The sequence below is a fragment of the Myotis lucifugus genome, unplaced genomic scaffold, assembly GCF_000147115.1.
Source record: "Myotis lucifugus unplaced genomic scaffold, Myoluc2.0 scaffold_0, whole genome shotgun sequence".
Classification (NCBI taxonomy): domain Eukaryota; kingdom Metazoa; phylum Chordata; class Mammalia; order Chiroptera; family Vespertilionidae; genus Myotis; species Myotis lucifugus.
The window spans coordinates 13,417,765-13,442,555 of NW_005871048.1; the positions used below are offsets into that span (position 1 = coordinate 13,417,765).

Genomic DNA, 24,791 nt, shown 5'->3' on the forward strand with positions numbered 1-24,791 from the left:
ACAACGAAAAGACAAAACGGACATCATCCAGAACTACAGGAAGGCTGGCTGAGTGGAAATTCTACAACTAGAAGGAAAGAGAAAAGCACACTGAGACTCAGAGGAGCTGCGGAAGTAAAGTGCAGAGGTACGGAGGCTCGAGCGCGCGGGAAGGGGCTGGCACCTGAGGACACAGCTGTCTTTTTGAATCAGGAGGGAGTCACAAGCTCCCGACTGCTCTGAACTCCAGTTCCGGGAAGTCTCTGGGGACCCAGGACTCATATGGGGAGAAACTGGACTGTCTGGCAGCAGGCAGAACTCGGAACTCGAGGGCGGCTTTCTCTCAAAGGTGCTCGCAGCAATTACCGGGACACTGAGACACGGGGCCCCTTAGGGCAGGGCTGAGGATCAGCCATAGCTGCTTGCTCTGCCCTGTTGATTCCCTGAGACCCCACCCCACCCATGCTGAGGCAGAGGCTTTTGCATATGAATGCCCTGGCCCTTTGCAATCTGAAAATTACCTAACAAATTGCAGCTAGGCCAGACAGACCCAGAACTTCCAAGAGAAGGCCCAAGGCCCCACAGCAGCTTGCATTGCTTCACAGCTGGGCCTCATCTGGGCACCTCCAAACCCCAAAAAAGGAAGGGGAATCTGCAGATCTCTTCGTAGCTCCTGCTGGGTAGCCTCAGGCAGAGGCTAAATTAGCACCTCCTTAGATCCAAGAGCCAGTGTACCCAGTGGTCAGAGTGGGGGGGTGTGGGGGGAAGTGCTGGAGGCAACCAATGATTCTCATTATTTTTCTATCTCTCTCTCCCTCTCCCTTTCTCTCTGAAATCAATAAAAATGTTTTAAAAAAAATAGAGAAATACCTCAGGAATAGAGATAATGTCCAATAGTTCAGAGACCAGGTACTTGTACAGTTTTTCTTTCTCTTCCTTCTCCCTACAACATTCCTAATCATTTCAAGGTGCATCAGTGCCTCCACAAAGCAGTATTATCAAATTTTTCTATGTATTAAACAACTTCTTTAAAAATAACAAAAAAGAGCCCTAACTGGTTTGGCTCAGAGCGTCGGCCTGCGGACTGAAAGGTCCCAGGTTCGATTCCAGTCAAGGGCATGTACCTTGGTTGCGGGCACATCCCCAGTAGGAGGTGTGCAGGAGGTGGCTGATAGATGTTTCTCTCTCATCAATGTTTCTGACTCTCTGTCCCTCTCCCTTCCTCTCTGTAAAAAAATCAGTAAAATGGCCCTAGCTGGCTTTGCTCAGTGGATAGAGCATCAGCCTGGGGACTGAAAGGTCCCAGGTTCGATTCCCAGTCAAGGGCACATGCCTGGGTTGCGGGCTTGATCCCCAGTGTGGGGCGTGCAGGAGGCAGCCAATCAATGATCCTCTCTCATCATTGATGTTTCTATCTCTCTTTCCCTCTTCCTTCCTCTTTAAAATCAATAAAAATATTTTTTTAAAAAAATCAATAAAATGTATTTGAAAAATAAATAAAAAAGGGTTAGCAAAAAAAAGTACATCAACTGACTTAATTTTGTAAACTATTTACACTCTTCATTTATCCATTTTTTCCTACTCCAGAATCACACAAAATAAGTGAAATGACCAAGTTCAAGATAGACACTTGAAATTAACACTAAAAGGAACCCGTTAAGTACTTGCCTCAAGTCCATACAATTAGCAAGTAACAGAACCCAATCCAAAATAACAACCATTTTCCCACTCACAACTCTTCAATGCTCCGTCATACTTAATAGTAATAAAAGCAATTCAATTTATACAATGGAGTGAAAAAAAATTTTAAGTGCTATTTAATGGGATATTTAATTTGAAAACCCCCTAACATATACTGAATAACTGTTCATTATCACTTCTAATTTTTACTAAAATTCTTACTTGACTACAGTCTGATTTTCTTAACTCCCAAACCAAATTATTTTGGGTCTTAAATCTGGAGTAACGGGCTTTACACAGTAATTCTAAGAGGAAAAAAGGTTACATGGATTAGATAACGAATGTAAGAATTTTAAGCAAGTCCACTTTTACTACATACATTTCTCTTTTTTAACAATTCAGTGATTTTTTTTTTTTTACATTCTTTTTCTACTCTTAACTTTTTTTTTGCAAAAACACGAAAAATCTGCTTTAGGTATAAATAATACCTTAGATGATATCCATTTCCTGATGGACAACTTGTCTCAAAGTCTAGCCTCAGTTTCTTATATTCCTTGTCCTTCAGATCCATTCCATTTCCAGGCCCATTTCCCACAGCAACATCTGGACCTTGCCATCACTAGAACTATTCTGGCAGTTTGATTAAAATAAAAGATCTTTACCATAACTTTTTACCACATAAAATGTTTTAATTACTCACACTATATGGTTATTCTACATTAACCTTTGGCTATTTTCCTTTCTCTGAATTAGCACCCTCCGCCTTTTATTTTCTTCCCTAAACAACATGGCCCATCACTTTAATCTCTTAGCAATATCCAAAATTCCTTTGCCCCACTGTTCTCTGAAGATAGCTCCTTGGCAAAACCTCAACCCAGGAACAAATCCAGAATACCTAATACTATACCCACATTGCTCAGTACTTACTGAAGAAAAATCCTAAAACCATCCACAATTTACATAAAACAGAGGCACAGAAAAGCATCAAAATCTGCCCAAGGCTGCATGGCTAGTAATGCTAACCCAAGGAATCTGCCTCCAGAAATCATGCCAGCCCTGGCAAGTTGCTCAGTGGTTAGAGCATCAACCCAGAGACCAGAGACTCAGGTTCGATTCCCGGTTAAGGGCACATACTTCGGTTGCAGGTTCAATCACTGGCCCAGTCGGAGCAACTATGGAAGGCAACCAATCGATATGTCTCTTTCACATTGATGTTTTTCTTTCTTTTTATTTCTTTCTTTCCCTCCCTCTAAAAATCAATGCAGCCAAAGCCAGTTTGGCTCAGTGGATAGAGCATTGGCCTGTGGAATGAAGGGTCCCGGGTTTGATTCCAGTCAAGGGCCATTCTCTCTCATTGATGTTTCTTTCTCTCCCTTTCCCTTCCTCTCTGAAATTAATAAAAATACATATTTTTAAAAAATCAATGGAAAAAATATGCTCCAGTGAGGATTAAAAATAATAAAACTTTAATTCTATGCAGTCTCTCTACTTCAATATCCCATAGGTACCACAAACCAATTGTCCATAACTGAGCCCATCATTCCGTCATAAAATTTCCTTTCCTTTATTTTTCTACAAATGGAATAGCAAATGCTCAAACCAGAAACCTCAGTACCATCCTTGTTATTTTTCTTCCACCTCTCCTCAGATATCCAAGTTAACAATAATTTTACCTCCTAAATATCACTCAAATTTAACCTCTTCTACTCACTTCTATCACAGGTTTCCATTTCTAATTTGTAAATTAGTGAAACTGCATCTCACCTTCCTCCAAATCATTCTCACTATTACAGAGTTGTCTTTCAAAACACCCATAGAGAGAAAAAAAGCCAATGTGGCAAAATGTTAGCAATGGGTCAGTATATAAGAAGGGTATGATGGTAGTTCACTGTAATACTCTTTCAATTTCTCTATAAGTTGAAGTCTTTTTCCAAAATAAAAGATTGTTTGTTTAAATAAAAGACCCTTACAAGCTTTAGCCCTGATTTACTCTCCAGCATCATCTCTTGTCCCACACCATTTACTAGTACTCTAAAACCCAGTCACATTAACTTTTTTCACCTTTTCACATAGAGCTTTCTCACACAAACCACTTCCTCCAAAGAAAACTTTTATTTACCTCCAAGTCTATGCTGAGTATTCCTCTCCTCTGTTCCTACGGAGCCCTTTACTACCCTATCATAACTTACCATACTGCACTGTAATCATTTCCTTTCCTGTCTCCCTCTCATCTTCTTGAAGACAGGGACTGAATCTACCTTGTTCACTGCATAATGCCTGGCACAGAGTAAGCACTGTTATTTAATCAAATCTACTATGTTAGCAATGACAGTTTTTTCTCCACATATAAATGAATTTAAAGAAACATAACTAAAGCAGGTTTTCGATTTTTTTTAAACAGCATGGAAAGCTTTAAACTCATGTGCATACACACACAAAATTTTATCCAGAATCCCAAAGTATATAGTTACTTTGGTAGAACTCCAAGTCTATGCAAAGTAGACCAAAATCTCTAAGAGTTGACTATTTTGATGTTTCTATAATTGGATTATAGCTTCTTAAAAGCAAAGTTTTCTGTAATTTCTCCAGAAAACCTATCACCACGCCTTTAACTAAGACAGCGCTCAATAGTATTTCTATTTCGCTCAATAGTATTTCTATTTCTATTTGATTCCTCATTTACTTCCCCATATTTAATCAGTAAAATAGCTTAATCATTTCTCCCACTGAAATGTCTCTGTAGCCTTTCCTTTGTAGTCTCTCTGCTATGGTTCAGGACCTTATTGCTCCATAGCTCAAGTAATTTGAACAGTCCACTCTATGGTTCAATCTATCCTGTCAAATAAGTCTTCTTGATTATCATTTTCAAATGATCTGAGTAATATTCTTTAGCCCTGCAATAACATCCTAAACAGTTATCTAAAACAAACAGTATTCATCCATTTTCTGCAGAGCCCTTTGGGGTTCCTTATTTCATGGGGCTCAAGAAAAATTATAGGGAGGTGAGTATGAGGGTTATTTTAGGTCACCTATCCCTATTTCTACTCTAATGTGGTACAGTGAACTTGTTGAGTACAATTTCATTTGACCACATGATTTATGGTTAAAAACCATGACCTGCAGAATAAAATGCAAACTACTTTGTCTCAAGATTTAAGAATGCATAAACCCCCCAATATACTGTCCATTCATATCTTCTATTATCTATATACAGTAGGTTCTCAGGTTACATCGGAGATCCGTTCCTACGGCACAATGTAATGCAATTTTCACCACAAGTCAGAACCCACCTACATAAGCACCTACCTCACTCACATGGAGCGCATACACAGCAGTAATAAAGTGAAACAGTAAAAAATATTTAAAAGATAACAATTCCTGACCTTTACTTGTGGTAAATAAATAATAAAAAACATAAAGCACATATGTACATGTCGAAATGACGCAACTTTTTTTTTTATAAATGGGAGATGGCGATGTAACCACCAAAGGATGTACAAAATGAAATGACGTACAAAACGAAACAACGTATGTCGAGTCTGACATAACCCGAGGACTGTTTGTATAGCAAATCTATATATATAAAAGACTAAGCGACCGTCCAATCGTCCAATAGGTATGACACGCACTAACCACCAGGGGGCAGACTCTCAATGCAGGAGCTGCCGAGCTGCAGTGACTTGGCAGCAGCGATTCTCGGGTGACAAACCCGAAACCAGAGAGGAGGGAGCCCAATTCCTCACGGGGCCACTCGATTCCACCTTCGGCCATGGGTTATGTTGTTGGTTTACTGCACACTTGCGTTTGCGTCCCACACCCTGTACAACAGCAACTTTGCAGAGTGCCCTCTCGCACTCCGGGACCCCTTGGGGGATGTCAGAGGGCTGGTTTTGGCCTGATCCCCACAGGTCAGGCCGAGGGACCCCACGTGCTGGAGGACCCCTGCTCACTCCACAGATGCCCTTCGAGCCATCGTGCCTGGGGAGGGACTGCGGGAGGTTGACTCCAGGGCATGAATGGCCCCTCTCGCCCAGTCCCACCCCACCAGCCACCTTCTAATTCAGGGTCACCAACCAGTGGTCCACTGGTGGTCCGTGAGGTCTGAAAGGTTGACGACAGCTGGTTTAAGGAAACCTTTGGAGCAGCAGTCGCCAACCAGTGGCCTGCGGACCACTGGTGGTCCGTGAGGTCCAAAAGGTTGGAGACCTCTGTTCTAATTAATTTCCTTTCAATGTGCATGAATCTGTGCACCAGGCCACTAGTATCCCTGTAAGAACCCTCTGCTCAATAAAAATTAACTTACTTCCAAGATATACCTCATTCCGTTCCAACTCTCCAATTTTGCTCAATCCATTTTCTTTACCTGGGACATATTCCCCATTCCTAGCTATTTTAAAAATCCTAAACTCCCTTAAAAAGATAAATTTGTCTAAAATCTTTCTAACCCTTTTTCAAAATTCTAAAAACATTTAATATCAATAGCAATCACTAATTTTTTGCCTTGTGACACAGCTTCTTTTATAATCTTAGTCATGTAATTCTTATGACTAATTATGATAAGCGTCTATCTTATCTGAAAAAAAAATGCTTCTTCGAAGGCAAGAACTTCTTTGTTAGTTGCCACAGAACCAAAAACATTGCTTTGAACATAGTATTTAATACTTATTTAAGAATTTCTATCCCATACAGGTAGTAATCTGATTAAAGATCATCTGGTTAAATTGAACAGCAAGAAGAAAATAACACACACAAAAAAAAAAAAAAGAAGAAGAAACTAACACACATTTCTAGAACTAAGATAACTATTTTAGAAAAAAATTAATAAAATTTAATTGTAATCATCAGTGTGCATTTCAAGGGGTCCTCTACATAAAAGTAAGAACATGACTGAATGTGTCTACTATTTACATTTGACAATTTTTAGAAACCAAGTATGTTTTATCAAATAGATAATTCTGAAGGACGAGCAAAATAAAATTTGTGCTAAATATTTTACTAAAAAGAAAGACAATCAGTATAGTAATAAAAAGGATATCAGCTTTAGCAAAGTCTCTTATCCCACACTGAGGTAATCCTGGTGTGTTCTGCATGTAGAAATCCAAGTAAAACCAATGGGCAAGTTCAATCTGAAAACATACTCGGATGGCATTGTCTCTTTCCTCGCTGGGAATATGCAAAATAAATCGGCTGTCAAAAACAAAACATATACAAATTATTTACAAACCATAACGATTTATTTTAACATATTTAACTGCTTCATCCCTGACCCATCACCAGAGAAAAGGGACCAAGAGTGCAGTGCTGATCAAGAAAGCAAAATTTGGGGAAATTACTATAGAGAAGATGAGTCTGGAAAAAACAACAGCCGATTTTTTTTAAGAGGCCATTTACCTTCTATTCACAAATACAGGAATAAACTAAAGAGCTCAGTAACAATGAATTAAAGGTGAACAAGAAAACCTTCACTAGGATTTTCTCCCATGTCTGATAACATATTCTAAGAATATATGCAAATGCATTCATACGAACAGAAAAAACTAATAGCTGCTTAATCTTCACATTTAAAGTATTACCAAAAAAATTACAGAAATCAATACTCTGTTGTTCTTTAATAGACTACAAACATCCCAAAGAGCCTCATCTGCAGAACCTAGTTCAAACTTTCTTTGAGGAACCTCCAATGTCAGTCAATATCTTTAAGTCTTTCCTTATGGGGCTAGTCAGATGCCTGGAGAAGAACCTTCCAATCTCCTACCTAGAAGGTAAAGGCCAAGCTGTCGTATTCTGGGAGCTGAGCTGGGGGAAGGGGCAGAGGGTTGTTAGTATGTATATAAGATATATAAATTCACCATTTTTCAGTATTCTCTGATTCTGGAGTAGACTGGCACTACTACAGTAGTCTCACATTTTGGTCTATCATGTCTACTAAGTCATATACCACTTTCCCTTTTGCTTTATAGTTTCCAAATGTTGTTGCTCACCTCTTCATCCATCCTTCCTTTCCTTGTGGATTTACACATTTCAAAAACAAAACAGCCCAGCCTGTGTGGCTCAGAAGTTGAGCGTTGACCTATGAACCAGGAGGTCATGGCTCAATTCTTGATGAGGGCACATGACCAGGTTGTGGGCTCAGTCCCCAGTAGGGAATGTGCAGGAGGCAGCCAATCAATCATTCTCTCTCATCATTGATGTTTCTATCTCAACTCTCTCCCTTCCTCTCTGAAATCAAAAATATATTTTTTTAAAAACTTTACTGTTTTAGTGAGATGTTGTGTTCAATCTACTATCTTTAACTAGAAATTCCCACAGCAAGGTCTATTTATGTAGTGTCTACATCACTTTTACTCCTTTGTCATAAGTTTCTCCTGCAAACGATTGGGGAAAGAGGGAACAACACCAGAGGCTGTTTTCTAACTTCAGCAGATAGGTTTGGGTACTGGCACCCCAAAGCAAAACTCACACACCCTAGTTCTCAAGAGCCCTCCAGTATACGAGCCACCTTTCTATCTACTCATGTAACAGGAGAAGCCTACCCACAAGCCCCTCTACTATCTCATCTTACTGTAAATATAAAAAGGCAACCAAGAATCACTCAACATCTAAGGAAAACCTGAGTCGTGCCAAAGAAAAAATTAAATAAATTTAAAAACTGGTTTCCTAGAACCTTGTTACTCGAAGTGTGGACCCTGGATCAGGTGGGAGCATGAAGTGTGAGAAGGGAAACACATTTTAGTCATAGGTCATTAGGTTACATCCTAATGACCTCCCTCAAAGGAAATTACAATGTGCACCAGCAAAACAAGAATGAAAACCAAGAAAGCATAAAACATGAGGTTCCAGAGAGAATAGGGACAACCAGGGAGCGCGGTGAAAGGGAATTCTAGGACACTAGCTGTTGGGCAAGTGAACCCGTCCAGATTGGACTAGGAGAGTGGAGGTCTCCAAGAGGTCAACTCTGGAGGAAAAAAGAACTTCTGCATGATTGAGAATATAATAAAGGAGCAGATGGGGGAAGGTGGAAAGACAGCAAAAAAACTTTGGATATATACATAACTGTCTAACCATTATGCTGTACATTTAAAACTAATACAGAATAATACTGAATGTAAAACTGTAACTGAAAAATAAAATAAATAAAAACTTGGATGTACTGGGTGAGAGGGGTAAAATATATACAAAAGAATCGTAGTCCAACTATGAAGCAAAACACCAAAAAACAGACAATGCAAAAAAAAAAAATGGATTTCAAGAACAGCTAGAAGGAATTAAGGGGAAAAAAACTAAAGGAAAAAAAAAAGAGAAAAACTAAAAGGCAGCATCATTTTGATCAATCTGTAAAATATAAGAAAGGAAAATGCTTTTAAGAGCCTTTTATGAAGGTCACATGTCAGATGGAAAAGAAACAAAACAAGGTTTCCAGACAGAAAAGAAACAAAACCCTAGCCACTGTAGACTTGCCTTTACTGTGAAAAACATGCACATAGTTACACTGTATAACAAACGCTATCTATTATTGTTCAGCTTTTGCAATCAACCAATGGTAAAAAGTATAACAGACATCTAAGGTTACAAAATGAAATGTAAATATTACCATTTTTTAATTTTTATTTTAGGTTCATCCAGATAGAAGCTGAAGGAATAGGTAAGAAAGATGGAACATGTTCTTCCAGTCATTTATCCAGACACCAAATCTTTTTCCTTTTTTACAAAATTTTTCTTTTTTACAGAAAATAAGTGCCTTTTAAGTGGTTCATCCAAATCTACTATAATCATACCATCCCCAAAGAAATACAGAAACATTATTTCTTATTAGTTGCAAAATTATCCTATTTACTTATTTACATGTGCCTTTCTTTTGTGAGGCTTAAAACGCTGTATTTGATTTCCTATTACATCCACCTGGCTTAGAAGAAACAGCACAAGCTCTGTAAAGGGCCTATTTCAAACCTTGATTTTCTGAAATAGGATGAATGTGAGCTGGGGTAAATTACCGCCTCTCTGAGTCTGTCAGGTGAAAATGGAAATAATTGCATCTACCAAATAGGGTTGTTTGGGGGAATAAATAAAATGTTAAAGGGAGGACTCAGTACCTGGCGCCTAGTAGTAACCTCGTAAATATTAGTTGTTTCCTACTTTAAAAAAAAAAAACGTGAATGCGAGACAACTACTAAAAGTCAGACTTGTAGACATAAATACACTGAAAAGTAACTGTCACTGAAAAGGTATTTTATCAGAGCTTTAACTCACTTGTAATTTAAAATATTTCACAGCCCCTTACACCTGGCGACAACTCGGGGTAGTACTGCACCAAAAATTTCACTCCGGGGGGGAAATACGTATTTCTTTAAGTTTATGTTACACGTTTGGCTCTCTGAAATCGTAGCTGACAAAGGGGAAGAATGCAAGAAATTTCTCTTGTAAAAGTATGCCGGGAGTTAAAACCCTGAAGCTGAGAACTTCCTTTAAGGATAATCAAGGGATGAAAAGGAAACCAACTGTAGGCATTGTTTTCCCCTCCCAACTGTAAGTTTTGGGATGAACAGGAGTAATTCTGCACACAGTTTGCAGAACGACGTTACAGGGGAAAGGGGAAGTCTGAAAACTGCTCCCTGCGGGGGCCCGGGACCGGGATTCTAAGGTTTAAAACCTCAGGGTCTTTCAACAGATTGGGGGGGTGGGGGGTGAGGCGGAGGGAGGAGGGGACGGGCAGTAAGAGTCAGAGCCCGAAAAGCCAGTGGGGGGGGCACCCCAAAACCGCTAACGACCCAAGCTTCTGAGGAGCGCCTTCGCTCGAGGGAAAGCAAAGTAACTGGGGAACTAAGAAAATGAGGACCTTCCGGGGCTCCGCCAAGAGGGGTGAGAACTAGGGAGGCTGAGGCTGTGGCGGAAAGAGAGGGGTGGTGTCGTCCGAGGGGGGTCCCCAGGGAAAGGGCTCGACGCTGGGGCCGGAAAGCGGGGGCACGGCGGCGGGCGGGCGGAGGCCTCTGCGGGCCTCGAATCCGAGAAAACCAGTGAGAGGACGAAACGGGCCGGGACGGCGCGGGCGCCGCGGTACCTGCAGAGATCGTCCAGGACGCTGCCGGGAATCTCCACCCGTTTCGTCTCCATGATGAGGACCCACCGCAGGAGCAGTGCATCCCGGCTCCGCGCGGCCGGGGACGAGGGTACGGCTCGGAGACTCCGGCTCGCCGGAGAGCGGGCAGCGCAGCGGCGGCGCTCACAGGGACGAGAGGGGGGAAGGGGCGAAAGCCGCTCACTTCCGTCCGGTGCCTTAAGCCCAGGACCCCTGAGGCTGGGCCGAGGCGGGGGCGGAGCCCCTGGAGCCACGCCCCGATCCTACTTGAACGGCCCAATGGGAAGCTGGAGAGTCGGGAGCCTGAGCGCGTAAGCCAATGAGACGTTTGCTTATTGGTCCGTCGTCTCCAGTGGTCTTCAAGCTGCTCAATTGCTACTCAGAAAACCTACTTCCCGCCGCCTGGGACGGAGCCCGGGGTGGATACGCGCATGCGCGCCAAGCAGCTTTTGCACTACCAGGAAGTCGAGGGGCCAGAGACTAACTGCGGGACTTGGGCGTGGTGTGCACGCCTTCTGCATTGCGCAGGCTGTCCTACCTGGGCAGGGCGGGCCCCCGCAGGCGCGTTCAGCTCTGCGCGAGTGTGCATTCACGATTCCTCCTATCAGATATCCTGCATACACACTCACCGCTGCCCCCACCAGCTTTGTGGTGGTTCACCTCCGTCCCTCTTCGGGCACCAAGCTCCGAAGGTGAAGACAAGGGCTTTATCCCAGTATGGGACACATAGTGAACCTGAGCCCAGGAATCTGCATTCTACCTCTATACACAGCACTCCAATCTGCTAGTCTCCTCATTCATTCTTCATCTTGCTTAATTATTCATTCCTCATCTTGCTCCATTGACTCAAATTCATTTGAGATCCCACTCCCTCTTTTTACATCAGACCCACAGGCCCACATACACCTGCTAGGTCACTAGTTGAGTCAGTTCCTCCATTTACTCTCCCATCCTTTCTGTTCATTTCTGTCCAAATGCCCACATGCCCACATGTACATCAGATTCGCATTTCTCCTCACGAGTGCAAGAGCTGCCTAACCAAGCACCTCTGCCTCCATTCTTGGCCAAGTTTTGGGGGTTTTTTTTGTTCAAATATAAAAAGGTTACCATCTATGATCAAGCCCAAACTGTTAACATCTATTCTAGAGTCCCATTGCCATTTATTTTACTCACCTGTTTTCCATATTTGTCTTTCTCCTAATTATTGGAGAATTTCTTAAATTTATCTCCTACCCTCCTATAGTGTTTTTACTTTTCTAGAGTTCTCTTTTATCTTTCAGATCCCTGTTGTAGCATCATAGCCTTGCTTCATTGATTTCTTATCCCTATGAGGATATTAATAATATATTTTAAAAGTTTTCTTCTTCCTGAATAGTCTCATATTCCTCTCAGCTGGAATTTTGCTAATTATTTGATCTCCATCTATCATATTAGAAACTTTCTGGTGGTACTCAACTATAAAATAAGCTATGCTTTATTTTCTTCTATTGCACTTTGCTTTACTGTGCTTCACAGGTGTTGCTTTTTTTTTTTTTTTTTTTACAAATTGTAGACAAGACTATCCCCACCAGCAAAGAGATTATACCTCACTTTATTACAATATTCACTTTATTGCAGTGGTCTGGAACCGAGCCCACAATAACTTTGAAGTATTCTTGTATTCTTTCATACTTAAAAGTAGGAAACTAAAAACTGGAGGTACGTACTATAAAAGGTGATTGGAAGCTCCCAGCATGTAGGTGGAACTAGTTTCCTGAGAGCTTCACTATAGGATGATCTGACTAGGCTGTTGGCTGGGAACACATGGCATCAGTATCTGTAGGTCATTATTTCCAGCTGGTCAAATGTCCTAAACAGAAAGTCCTTTCAGGTGTCAACGTAAGAAATGTCCAAGTCTATATACACTGAGTGGCCAGATTATTATGACCACGTCAGGGGTCATAATAATCTGGGCACTCACATTCAATATATCCCACGTTCAACGGCTGTTAAATCGCATTGTTTACCCATATCTTCAGAAAAAAATCTCTTCTACTGTCGTAGTAAACAACCTGCTTCCCTATTTATAATGGTCTGGCCCTCTAGCAACTTCAGTGTGAAATTATAGCTAATTTGCCTACAAATATCAGGTGGTCATAATAATCTGGACACTCAGTGTATATAAAGAGCCAGGAGCTATCACATCCAAAACAACCGAACAGACAACCAAACAGGCTGATTGGGGTGACCAGGCTGGCAGGAGGGTTAGTGAGGGACAACTAAACTACTGAACAGCAGGCTGTGTGGGGCTACCAGGTTGGGGGGGGGGGGGACTAAATGACCGAACGGGCAGTAAGGGAGCAACCAGGCTGGCGGGGGGGCAGTTAGGGGCAACCAGGCTGGCAGAGGGGGGCTGTTGGGGGCGACCAGGCTAGCAGGGGGGCCTAACAATTGGGCCTAAACGATCGGGTCCCAGGCTCGGGCCTAAACCAACAGTCGGACATCCCCCGAGGGGTCCCAGATTGGAGAGGGTGCAGGCTGGGCTGAGGGGACCTCCCCCCCCTGCACAAATTTCATGCACTGGGCCTCTAGTCTGTAGATAATTTCTATGACTTTATTTGAGCCAAACTGGGAACATAGCTGGGGAGGAAAATCTTAAATGTTCCTGAGAAAGGCAGTTTTGCAGCTTATTTTACTAGTATACATTAGAATCAAAGGAGAATATGTAAAGAAGGTGCATAAAATCCATTGGTGGTAGTGATGGGGAAAATAAGACTTTTTTTGGGGGGGGGGGGGGCTAGCAATCTGAATCTGTGCCAGTAACTTAATGTACATTCTTGATAGCCTATAATTAAGTCACTGCCCCTTTCTCCACAATCTGGTCTGGCGGGACCTGTTTTCCTGATTGCTCTGGATTTGCAAGGGGGCCATAAGCAAAGAATGTAACAGCTTAGCTACTGGGGAGGTCACTGGCACCACCCAGAGCAGGCATTTAGATACAGTCTAACTTACCCATTTTGATTGATGCAGGAGGGGCTGTGGAAGCCCACCACAAAAGCCTGGTAGTTAGGAAACAGATAGAAAACAAAGAAACCAAAGGGTATAAAGGGAAAGCCTCCTTCATATATACTCACTCAGGATTTGGAGAACTGACCCCCTGAGTCACTGAACTAGTACATGTGAAACATCTGAAAATAAATGGGTTTATCCTGGCCCTCGAGTACTCCTGTGTATTTTTCGGTCACCTAGTGAATTCTGTAACAGTAGATGTATAGCAGGGAAATCCCTAGGACTGGATGAAAGGCAAAATAGAGAAACACATACTCCTTTTACATTGATGGGTACAGGATAGTTAGTGATTAACATTTACAGCACAGAGATGGTATTTGGGGAACAAGATAACAATGAGGGATTCTGTGGGTTTTGTGCTTTAGTGCCCTCGGTTGTGTCTTCGAGGGGTAGGAAAAGAAAATTACTCTGACATTTTAAAGGAATGTTATCCTAGATGCATAAGAACAATGGGCAAAGCTTGCTTAAGGTAAAGATTGACCTTTGCTAAGGAAGGTATAGACCTGGGAAGTGCTTACCTGCTATAATCTGTCTAGTTAGGAATTTGTGATCAGACCATCCTGTGTGGTTACTTGTGGTTACTGAGCATGTCAGGCCTGCCAGGAGGCCCCTGAGCTTGTCAGGCTTATTACATACCCCTTTTTCGTTCACACAGGCCAACCTTGAAGTATTTGGGAGTCAAGTCGGGGAGCACGTGCTGGAATATCCCTTTGCTTTATTCAATCCTTCTTGGCACAGTACAAGTTTATTTGGGCCTAAGAAGTAGGCCCTGAGACAAGAATCTGAATACAAGCAGTTTATGTGAGAAGTGATCCTGGGAAAGGTTGGTAGCAGACAGGGAAGTGAGTCAAAGAAGGGAAGAAAGCCAATAAAGAAAGCCAATTATTATTAGGGAAGTTAGCACTGTAACGAGAGCTCATCCTGCTGGAGAACTTTGGAGGACAGTATAAAACACACCTGAGAGTTTTCCCACTCAAGGAGTGAGGAAGATGGAGTTTTATATACTAACTTCCATCTGCTACTGATTGAGGGCTGCCCCTGGGGCCTGCACCCTAGCCTACCAGATGTGCAGCAAGGCAGGCTCTGGGTCCAGAAAAAGCCCTCAGGAAAAGAAATGCAGATACTGGCAGTTGGACATTCAGACAGCATGGTGTAATGCATTGGTGAGGGTGAAGGTGAGCCTCTTCTGTAGTTCTAGTTTGCTGGGTGCACATTCTATCTGTCCTAACTGAAGTTCTTTCCTCTGTCTGGGAGGCACCTTAGAGGTTTTCTTAGTTGTCCATTTGGAGCTCTGAGTCTGGTTTTTAGTTCTCTAAATGATGGCAGTGAAACAACAGTGCAAAGCAAAGAGGTGTTTACCTCCAAGGGGCTAATGGTAAACAAACAAGCAGATTACCAGGCTCCCTGCTGAAGGCCCTGGAGGGAGTCTTCCTGTTTCCTATCTCTTTGTAGTCTCCCAGCTCAGGGACAGCTATACAACTCCTTTTTGAGCTCTTAGGGGCCATGAAGTCCTCAAACTGTCACATATTGCTAAACCAATCTCCCCGACGAAGAGTCCCAGAGATGTCTAGGGGCAAGCATCGTCCAAGCTACTTTTCTGCCTCTTCCCCACCCCACCCCTGCTTCCTCACACACACATTTCTAGGAGCTGGGCCAGTGCACATAGAGCAGCCCTTATAGCAGTCCTCTGAGAAAGTATTCCATAGAACCCAAGGCCTTACTCAAACCCAACTGTCCACAGGCCCCAGAAGAGAAAGGCAGAGAAATTGGAGTTTGGAGTTGAGGGAAAAGGAGATGCTAGGCTTCTTAAATTATAATACTGACATGAGTTTTAAATAGTTGGGTTGATCAAAACCTTTGACAAGAAAAAAAAATTAGAGATGTTCTAAATTAAAATAACAGCAGCCAGAGAGTGAGGAAAAAACAGAACAGGTAACCTGTTGTTGGCTGTGGACCAGCTCTGACCAAAAACTGCTCACATTCCTGTATATCTGCTGGGATTTTGAATTCTTTTTCAGGTGGCTATTTCCCTGATTATCCAAAAGAGAGAACAGCCAGGCACCACAGAACTCCAGGAACCTCTGCTTCTCATTTACACATAAACTTTCCTATCCAGCCGTAACCGGTTTGGCTCAGTGGATAGAGCATCGGCCTGCGGACTGAAGGGTCCCAGGTTCGATTCCGGTCAAGGGCATATACCTTGGTTGCAGGCACATTCCCAGTAGGAGATGTGCAGTAGGCGGCTGATCGATGTTTCTCTCTCATCGATGTTTCTAACTCTCTATCTCTCTCCCTTCCTCTCTGTAAAAAATCAATAAAATATATTTTTAAAATATATATAAAAAAACAAAAAATTTTCCTATCCGCTGTCCACAGCCAATCCACAGGAGTGGACACTTCTTCCTTGTGGACTCTGCATCTATCCCAGAACTAGCCCCATTCACCTTCTCCCATCCTCTTTGTTTATAGCTAATGGAAATCTTTTCAGAATGGCTTACATCTTTCTCACCCTTATCTGATGTCTGAAAACACTTGCAAACTCTGGGACAACGGACATATTGTCTTTCCTATCTAACCATGCTGCTGGTGGTTTAGACACCATGGCCCAAGACTGGTCTTTTTTTGCTAACAATGGCCTAATACATCCTTCATTTTTAAAAAATAAAAATATACTTATTTATTGCTTTTAGAGATAGGGGAAGGGAGAGGGAGAGGGGGAAGGAGTGGGAGAGGGAGGGAAGGAGGGGGAGAGAGAGAGAGAGAAAGAGAGAGAGACGGACAGACAGACATGGGTCAGCTGCCTCCTGTATACCCCCTGGGATCGAGCCTGCAACCCAGGCAAGTGCCCTGACCAGAATCAATCCTGCAACCCTTTGGTTCATGGACGACGCTCAACCAACTGAGTCACCCATCCAGAGTAAATCCTTCCTTTTAAAAAAGACTTTCAGCCGTGGAAGTTAAAACTATTTTGTTTAACACCTTTAGAGTTCTAAAATATGCTGTTTCATGTGGTTAGTCTTCTATAACTATATGGGATAGGCAGATCAATTAATGAGGCTTATAAAGATTAAGTAACTTATAAAGATTAAATGATTAAATCACTGTGTGTAATGGAGCCAGGACTAGAATTCAGTTCTTCTAAACTCACAGCAGATATTCTGCTTTAGGGATAATGACACAATAATAATTATTAATATCTACATAGCATATTATAGTATAAAATTCTTTTCAAATATCAGAATTCTCACAATTGTTAAAGGAAGAAAACATAGGCCTAAAATAGCATCACTGGCACTAAAAGCCCATGATACCAAATCTAGATTTAATAGCGGATCTAATTTCAGCTTCAACATTTCCCAGAAATGTAATTTTAATCAATGGAATTTTCTGGTCAAGCATCAGTAAGGAAATCTGTCACATGGGCCCTCTCCAACCCCTATAGAAAGAAGAGGCAATCTGTGTGGTTAAAACCCTTTCATTTTCTTCCCCCAAAGAAAAGATGTCAGGCCCTGAGAATAATCCTTCCTGTTGTTAATAGCTCCCTTGCCCCACCCTTCTTCCTATAAAATCCTTCCATTTTGTACAACCCCTCAGAGCACCGTTGTAGCTGCTAGTTGGCATGCTACTCAATTTATGAATCACTTAATAAAGCTAATTAGATTATCACATTTCCGCAGTTGAATTTTGTTTGTTTTTTCTAGCACAACAAACCAAGTTGTCATGGAATTCTAAAAAAATTTTTAACATGCTAAATGGCCTCTCTCAGCCCAGCTGAACTCCTGACAGCTCTGGCTCTATTTCTCTACAGGTCTTTCATCTTTGCCCTACTCCACCTATTACCTTTATCCTCAGGATGATGGGGAGTTGTCCCCAGTAGTTCAGACATCATATCCTGACCCGATGACATTCAATAAACAGAGAGAGAGACCTGTCAGGTGTCAGTGTAGCTGATTAAACCGGCAAGCCAAAGATGAGAAAGCCTTAAGCCTTTAATCACTTATACAACCAATGTGACGGGCTGCCTGTCACTACTCCAGCCAATTCAGCAGAGACAGGGTTGAATCATATATGAGCATTTATTCCAATAATGCCAGCAGTATGGGAGAGCAGGAAGTCACCCACAAAAATCTGCTCTTCACACCCCCCACCCCCATAAGCCAGTTGCTTATATTGGGTAGAAGGACCAATATTACATGGGGAAGTCGGCAAAAGAATGGATATGCAAAATGGGTATAATGGTTACAGTTTACAGGCAATGCGGGCTGAGGGTTTGCAAAGGGCTGTAGTGGGGAGGTGCAAAAGGCTGGGGTTTTGCAAAGGGCTGGCGCCTCTATTTTCTGCAATAAGGTTGTTAATAGGCAGCCATGATAATAGGCAGCTCCCAGATGGGGTGGATGGGCTGAATTTCCAGGTGAGCCCCCAGGTCCCACGTGCAACTCCCCGCCAGGTTAGAATGTGCTTTCTTTAATAAGAACAAAGCAATCACGGTTAATAGAACATGATTAATATTTCTTATAACTAATAGCTAGTCTCCAACATTCTATTTCTGCCCCTAAAACTGACCCAGTGACATTCAATAAAAAGAGAGAAAAAGCTGTCAGGTGTCAGAGTAGCTGATTAAACTGGCAAGCCAAAGATGAGAAAGCCTTAAGCTTTTAATCACTAACTAAGGTGGTATGAACAAAAGGTTAAAACCAGACAAAGCAAACTCCCTCCATTTCCCCCGTGGAACAGGTCACCAATCAAGGTTTCAGGTGAATGAGCACAGATATACCTGCCACTGGAGGTCATCTCACGGAACAAAAGGCTCCAGCATTTTTATGGATCCAGGGAGGGAGGGCCCATGGACGAAAGTCTAGGAGTAGAAAAGTACTCCTCCCCCTGTAATAAGGGCTCAGCAGAGGAGCCTAAAAAAGACCTCAGCCAAAGGCCTCTGATAAAGAGACCTAGGATTAAAGGCCCTGGAGCTAGGAATGCAAATATATAAAGCATATGAGTCAGAAAGGCCCAAGTCCTTGACTGCAAAGCCCTTCAGAGAATGCAACGCACTGGCTGTGCACCAAGTCTGCTAAGGAAAAGCAGTTAATCCCCAGGAGGCATGCCAGGTAAAACGGTTTGTAATTGCCTACAGTTAGGCCCGAACAGTCACACATAGGTGTTTAACCAGGAGCCAGACTTCTCCAGAACTACTGCTGTTAAGTGAACCCTGGAGCCTGTCTTACCTCTGAACTTACAGGAACCCATTCATTTCTTTGTGTTTCAACCAAAGATTTCTGTTACTCAGGCCCAAATCATTCCAACTGATATGTCCACTAGCCACCCAGCGAACCTTAGTAAACCTAACATTCCTGTCTTTCTCACACATTACCATGTCCAATCCATCAGTGAGTCTTGTCCAGTCTACCTCTAAAACATATGTAAGATCTAAAACAAGCATGTCAAACTCAAGGCCCTGGGGCCACATGTGTCCCACAATGAATATTTTTGCGGCCCAGCCAATGTAACAGTATGTAAGAAATGTTTTAATAAAAATTTTGTAACTTAATTTTTACAATATCCTGCTATACATAATTATTAATAATGTACTACAAGGTTCGCTAATGACTGATTACTATAATCGTGTTGCATTCATTTCCCTTACACGCCTTAAGTGCAGGCACACCATTTCTCTCCACTAATACTAGCAGCGAATATTTTAGCAGCCAATTGCCACGTCATTAGTCTTGGACTGACTTGTTTAGAGTGCACAACAGGAAATATTTCGCTTTCAGAGAACAAGAAAAAAATAAGTTTATTTGCGTTACGATTATTTGTGCAGTTATTCAGTGTCTGGTAAGTTAATGTTCAAGAAAAAATATTAATTTTTATTAAAATGTTCTATTATTTTATGTTAAAGATTACTCATTTATTTCAGCCCTTTGTATTCAGCACGTCTCTATCAAAATAAACCTACATTTCTATAAAAATCGAAGCTTTTGTTTTTTTGTGGCCCACATAAACTTAAACCTTGTTTCTTTGGCCCTTGTTAGTCTTTGAGTTTGACACGCTTGATCTAAAACATATCTTTTCTTTACTTCAATTTGCCTCAAGCCACCTTAGTCCAAGCCACCTCATCTTTCCCTTGGACTACTCAATAAGCTACTAACTGGTCTCCTGTCTTTCACTCTTAACCACATTTTAATCCATCCTCCACATAGCATCAAAAGTGATTGTCTTAAAACATAAATTTGATCACAATACTCTCCTGCTTGAAAATCTTTATGACCCTTAGAGTAACATCCAATTTGCCTGCCATGGCCTAAGACTTTATATGATGGGGCACCTGCCTCTCTCTCTAGCTTCATTCTGTGTCCCATCTTCATCTCTCCCTCTAGCCACACTAGTCTTCCTCCAATTCATCAAATACTCCAAGCCCTTTCTGCATACCGTTCCCTCATCCTGGAATACTGCCCACCCACTCCCATAATTCCCTCCTTTTTATCCTTTGTGTGCAGCTTAAACATCACCTCATCAGAAATTCTCCCCTGACCATTCTATCTAGAGTCTCTACTGTTACTAGCTATCAATTCCTTTGTTTCCTTCATACTATGCTTTCTCAATTTGAAATTTTTTCTATCATTTTTCCCTTGCCCCCACTATACTATAAGTTTCAAGAAAGCAGGAATCTTTGCTATGTTATTCATTGAATCCCCAGTGCTTAAAGTGTCTTTGACATATGGTAGGCACTCTACAAACATTTGCTGACTAAAAAATAGGCAAATGAGTAAGTTATCATCAAATATGTGCTGAGGTTACTGAAGAGGAGGTGATGAGATGCAAAGTCTTAATATGAGTAAGCATGAATCTCTTTTAAAAGAGTGAATCTCTGCCCTGACCGGTTTGGCTCAGTGGATAGAGCGTCGGCCTGCGGACTGAAGGGTCCCAGGTTCGATTCCGGTCAAGGGCATGTACCTTGGTTGCGGGCACATCCCCAGTGGGGGGTGTGCAGGAGGCAGCTGATCGATGTTTCTCTCTCATTGATGTTTCTAACTCTCTATCCCTCTCCCTTCCTCTCTGTAAAAAATCAATAAAATATATATATAAAAAAAAAAAAAAAAAAAAAGAGTGAATCTCTGCTTAGAAATCTGTTGGAAAAGATGAATTCCTTCTAGCTCAGATGAGTTTTTGTTACTTTCACCAAAGAATCCTAATTAATCCAGAGCTCACTTGCTCTGTATGTGTATTAGATATGTTATATAAATGAATGTGTGTAATATATTTTCTAAATATATGCAATATATTATGTAATATAATAAATATCTATATATATTAAAGCCTAAGCAACTGTCCGACCATTCGACCGTCTGACTGGTAGCTATGATGTGCAATGACCACCAGGGGGCAGACACTCAACACAGGAACTGCCAAGCTGTGATGAGTTGGAGCTGCAGTTCTTGGGTGACGCACCCAGAACCAGAGAAGAGGGAGCTCGATTCTGGGGTATGTCACCTGAGAATCGCCCTCTCACAATCTGGGACCCCTTGGGGGATGTTGAAGAGCCAGTTTGGGCCCGATCCCTGCAGGCCAGGCTGAAGGACCCCACCTGCCAGGGGGCTCCAGGGTGTGTCCAGCCCGTCTCACCCAGTCCCGCCCCGCCGGCCACCTTCTAATTAATTTCCTTTCAATGTGTACAAATCTTTTCACTGGGCCTCTATTAAATACTATAAATATACACAATATGTAACTATGTATGTTAAATATAAACATCCTATATAATAAAAGCCTAATATGCTAAGTGTCCGGTCATCCAGTCAGCCATTCAACCAATCAAAGCGTAATATGCTAATGATATGCTAAGGCCACTCAACTGCTCGCTATGACATGCACTGACTACCAGAGGGCAGACGCTCCAACTGGTAGGTTAGCTTGCTGCTGGGGTCTGGCCAATCGGGACTGAGTGAGATGAGCCAGACATGCCCTGAAGCCTCCTGCGGTCCCTCCCCGGCTGGCCAACCTTCTGTGTCCCTCCCCGGCCCTGATCGTGCACTGGTGGGTCCCTTGGCCTGGCCTGCACCCTCTTGCAATCTGGGACCCTTCGGGGGATGTCAGAGAGCCGGTTTTGACCTGATCCCACAGGCCAGGCCAAGGGACTCCACTAGTGCACAAATTTGTGCACTGGGCCTCTAGTATTATATATAAATATATTGCATATATAAAATAATTCTGGATGATGGAACACTAGAATATTGTCCTTTTCTTTTTTTCCCCATTGATTTTTAGAGAGTGTGGAGGAGAGAGGGAAAGACAGAGAGAAATGCTGATGTGAGGGAAACACATTGATTGGTTGTCTCCTGCAGGAGCCCAACCAGGCAATGGAGGTATGTGCCCTTGACTGGAATCGAACCCAGGACGCTTTGGTCTGCAGGCCAATATTCTATCCACTGAGCCAAACAAGCTAGGGCTTTTGCCTTCCCCTTTCTGCTCTTCTGTCTTGTCTAACTCCCATGCTCTGATGGGTTTTGCCCAGAATGGGAGGAGGCAATTGAAAGGGAGCAAATGAAGCTCTCAGACTGAAATAAAAAAGCTCTAATCTAATTGTAAACAACCTTTGTTTCTATGAGGGGCAAATCAGGAAAATGAAACTTGTTTCAGGATTTTTTGTTTTGGAAAAGAACTTCTTAATTTTTTAAAATCAGAAATATAATCTGTATAACAGTTCTTAAGAAAACTCTTATTAATTCCCTGTCATGGATGAAGAGATTTTTTTTTGGACTACAATTTCAGAAACTAAATTACTAACAAATACTAATTACTATGTTGAATCTTTGAATACATTTTGTTGAGTAAGCATGCTGGACACTGGTTTGTTTTTCTCTCTTTAACTGACCTTGTAAACTTTTTTTTTTTAATATATTTTATTGATTTCTTACAGAGAGGAAGGGAGAGAGATAGAGAGTTAGAAACATCGATGAGAGAGAAACATCGATCAGCTGCCTCCTGCACACTCCCCACTGGGGATGTGCCCGCAACCAAGGTACATGCCCTTGACTGGAATTGAACCTGGGACCCTTGAGTCCGCAGGCCAATGCTCTATCCGCTGAGCCAAACCAGTCAGGGCTTGTTTGTTTTTTTGTTAATCCTCACCCAAGGATATTTTTCCACTGTATTTTTTTTTTTTTTTTAGAGAAAGAGTGGAAGGGAAGGAGGGAAGGAGAAGGATGGGGAGGGAAGGAGAGAAAGAGAGAGAGAGAAACATCAATGCAAGAGAGACACATCAATTGGTTGCCTCCCACATGTGCCCCAGCTGGGGCTGGGGATCAAAACTGCAACCCAGATTAGTGCCGGTGACTGGGAATTGAACCCATGACCCTTTGGTGCTTGGGCCCATGCTCTAACCACTGAGTCATACCGGCCAGAGCTAGCATAATGCTTTTATAGAGTATTCCATGTTGTTGCATTAGTAGTTCATTCCTTCTTTTTTTTTTGTTAACCCTCACCCAAGGATATCATTCCATTGATTTTTTTAGAGAGAGTGGAAGAGAGAGGGAAAGACAGAGAAACACTGATGTGAAAGAAACATTGATTGGTTGAGTCCTGCACATGCCCCAACCAGGGCCAGGGCCAGGGCTGGGGAGGAGCCTGCAACCAAGGTATGCTCCCTCTCCCTCTTCCTCTCTTTCCTCTCCTTCTTCTCAGCATCCATTTACCCTCTGGTAACATGAAGCTATTTTCCTTCAGGAGTACTCCTTCCTCACTCTCATTCATGCATTTGGGTGGGTTTAATTCCTTACCTCCAACCCCTTCACCCTAGCCCCCAACTCTTAGAGCATTTGTCACAACGATTATTTAAGGGATAAGCTAGGAACCCAAGCCAGGCTCAAAAGAGCCAATGCTAGGGTATTTGCTGGACTTATTGGGACAGAATTGCCTTTTTCTTCTCAGCGTGGTAGTGCTAAGAACAAAGCCGGGAGATCCTGTGCCTTCTCACTCCAACAGCCTGCCTGAGAAGGGAGCCAAAAGAGAGGAAAGGGGGTAAGAGATGAAAATAAAAACCAACAGTTCTGAGCATACTGTTTGAGCCCTGGAATCCCATGGAACATTGAACCATGCATAGCCCCTGGATTTTTCATTATCTCAGCCAGGACTTTCTCTTTTACTGATGGTGGTGTTACTCTTTGACACCATCTTGTCTGCCTTTTGCAATCCTGAATCCTGACTAATACACTAAGTCTGGTCTTGTACTTTGGTAAATCAAGGAAGCGGTCTATACCTACATCTTGAGTGCATGGTTATTGGGAAAGAAGAGTGACATGAAACAAATTGTAAGAGAGTAACAGATGGTTGGCAGGAGTGGAGCAGCAGTCCAAAGCAAGAGGGTGACCTGGGGGTGGAGATGGGAGCGTAGGCCCCACTACTTTGGCCCTAAACAAGAACGACCTCTGACACCTGAAGAACTTGAGAGCACTCCAATTACACTAACAAAATCAATATATCATGAATGAAATGTGATATCTGCAGAAAACTGTCTCATAAGTCCAAGTGGGAAGAGCTGAATCAGACAGTTGGCTAACATTAGTCACGTCTCTAGAAAAACAATGAGTCAACAAGACATAGAGGAAAGCCTGGAAGAGAACTGAGATGTAGCATTTGGCACTGCCTCTCCAATTCCCATAGACTGGAGACACACTGAGCAGCCAGCCTGACCATCTTCTTGGCAGTGTCTCCGAGGAGGACCTTTAACCTTCAAAAGTCACTTCACTTAGGCTTCATTTCAATTCAACTGTGCAAGCAACCTGAAGGTTACAGTTTTACATGCCTTGGAGCTTTCTGTCAGCATTGTTAGGGCTGATGTGAGGCCCTGCAAAGGAGAAGGGAGTGTTCCAGATCAAAGTCATTTGAGAGAGTGAGTGGCAAGTCAAACAGCACCCAGGAGGCCAAGTCCGAACCCCCAGGTCTGGATGGTTCTAAGCAGAACCAGAACTTGGGGGAGGGGTGTGGAATTGGAAGGGGGTTGTTGGGTGAGGGGCTACAC

The 24,791-nt window shown here is 42.5% G+C and overlaps 1 protein-coding gene across 4 annotated transcripts in view; it reads right to left on the reverse strand.

Moving 5' to 3' along the window:
• DCP2 (decapping mRNA 2) overlaps window positions 1-24,791 on the reverse strand; it is a 74,021-nt gene that overhangs the window by 30,811 nt on the left and 18,419 nt on the right. For 2 of the 4 annotated variants that reach the window (XM_023748242.1, XM_023748208.1), the window contains exon 3: window positions 6,695-6,846. In XM_023748242.1, the coding sequence (XP_023604010.1) occupies window positions 6,695-6,749 (55 nt within the window). In that variant the 5' untranslated portion in view covers window positions 6,750-6,846. Of the gene's footprint in view, window positions 1-6,694; window positions 6,847-10,714; window positions 11,094-24,791 lie in introns of those variants that run through there. The other 2 variants (XM_023748281.1, XM_006081146.3) reach the window with 2 other exon arrangements.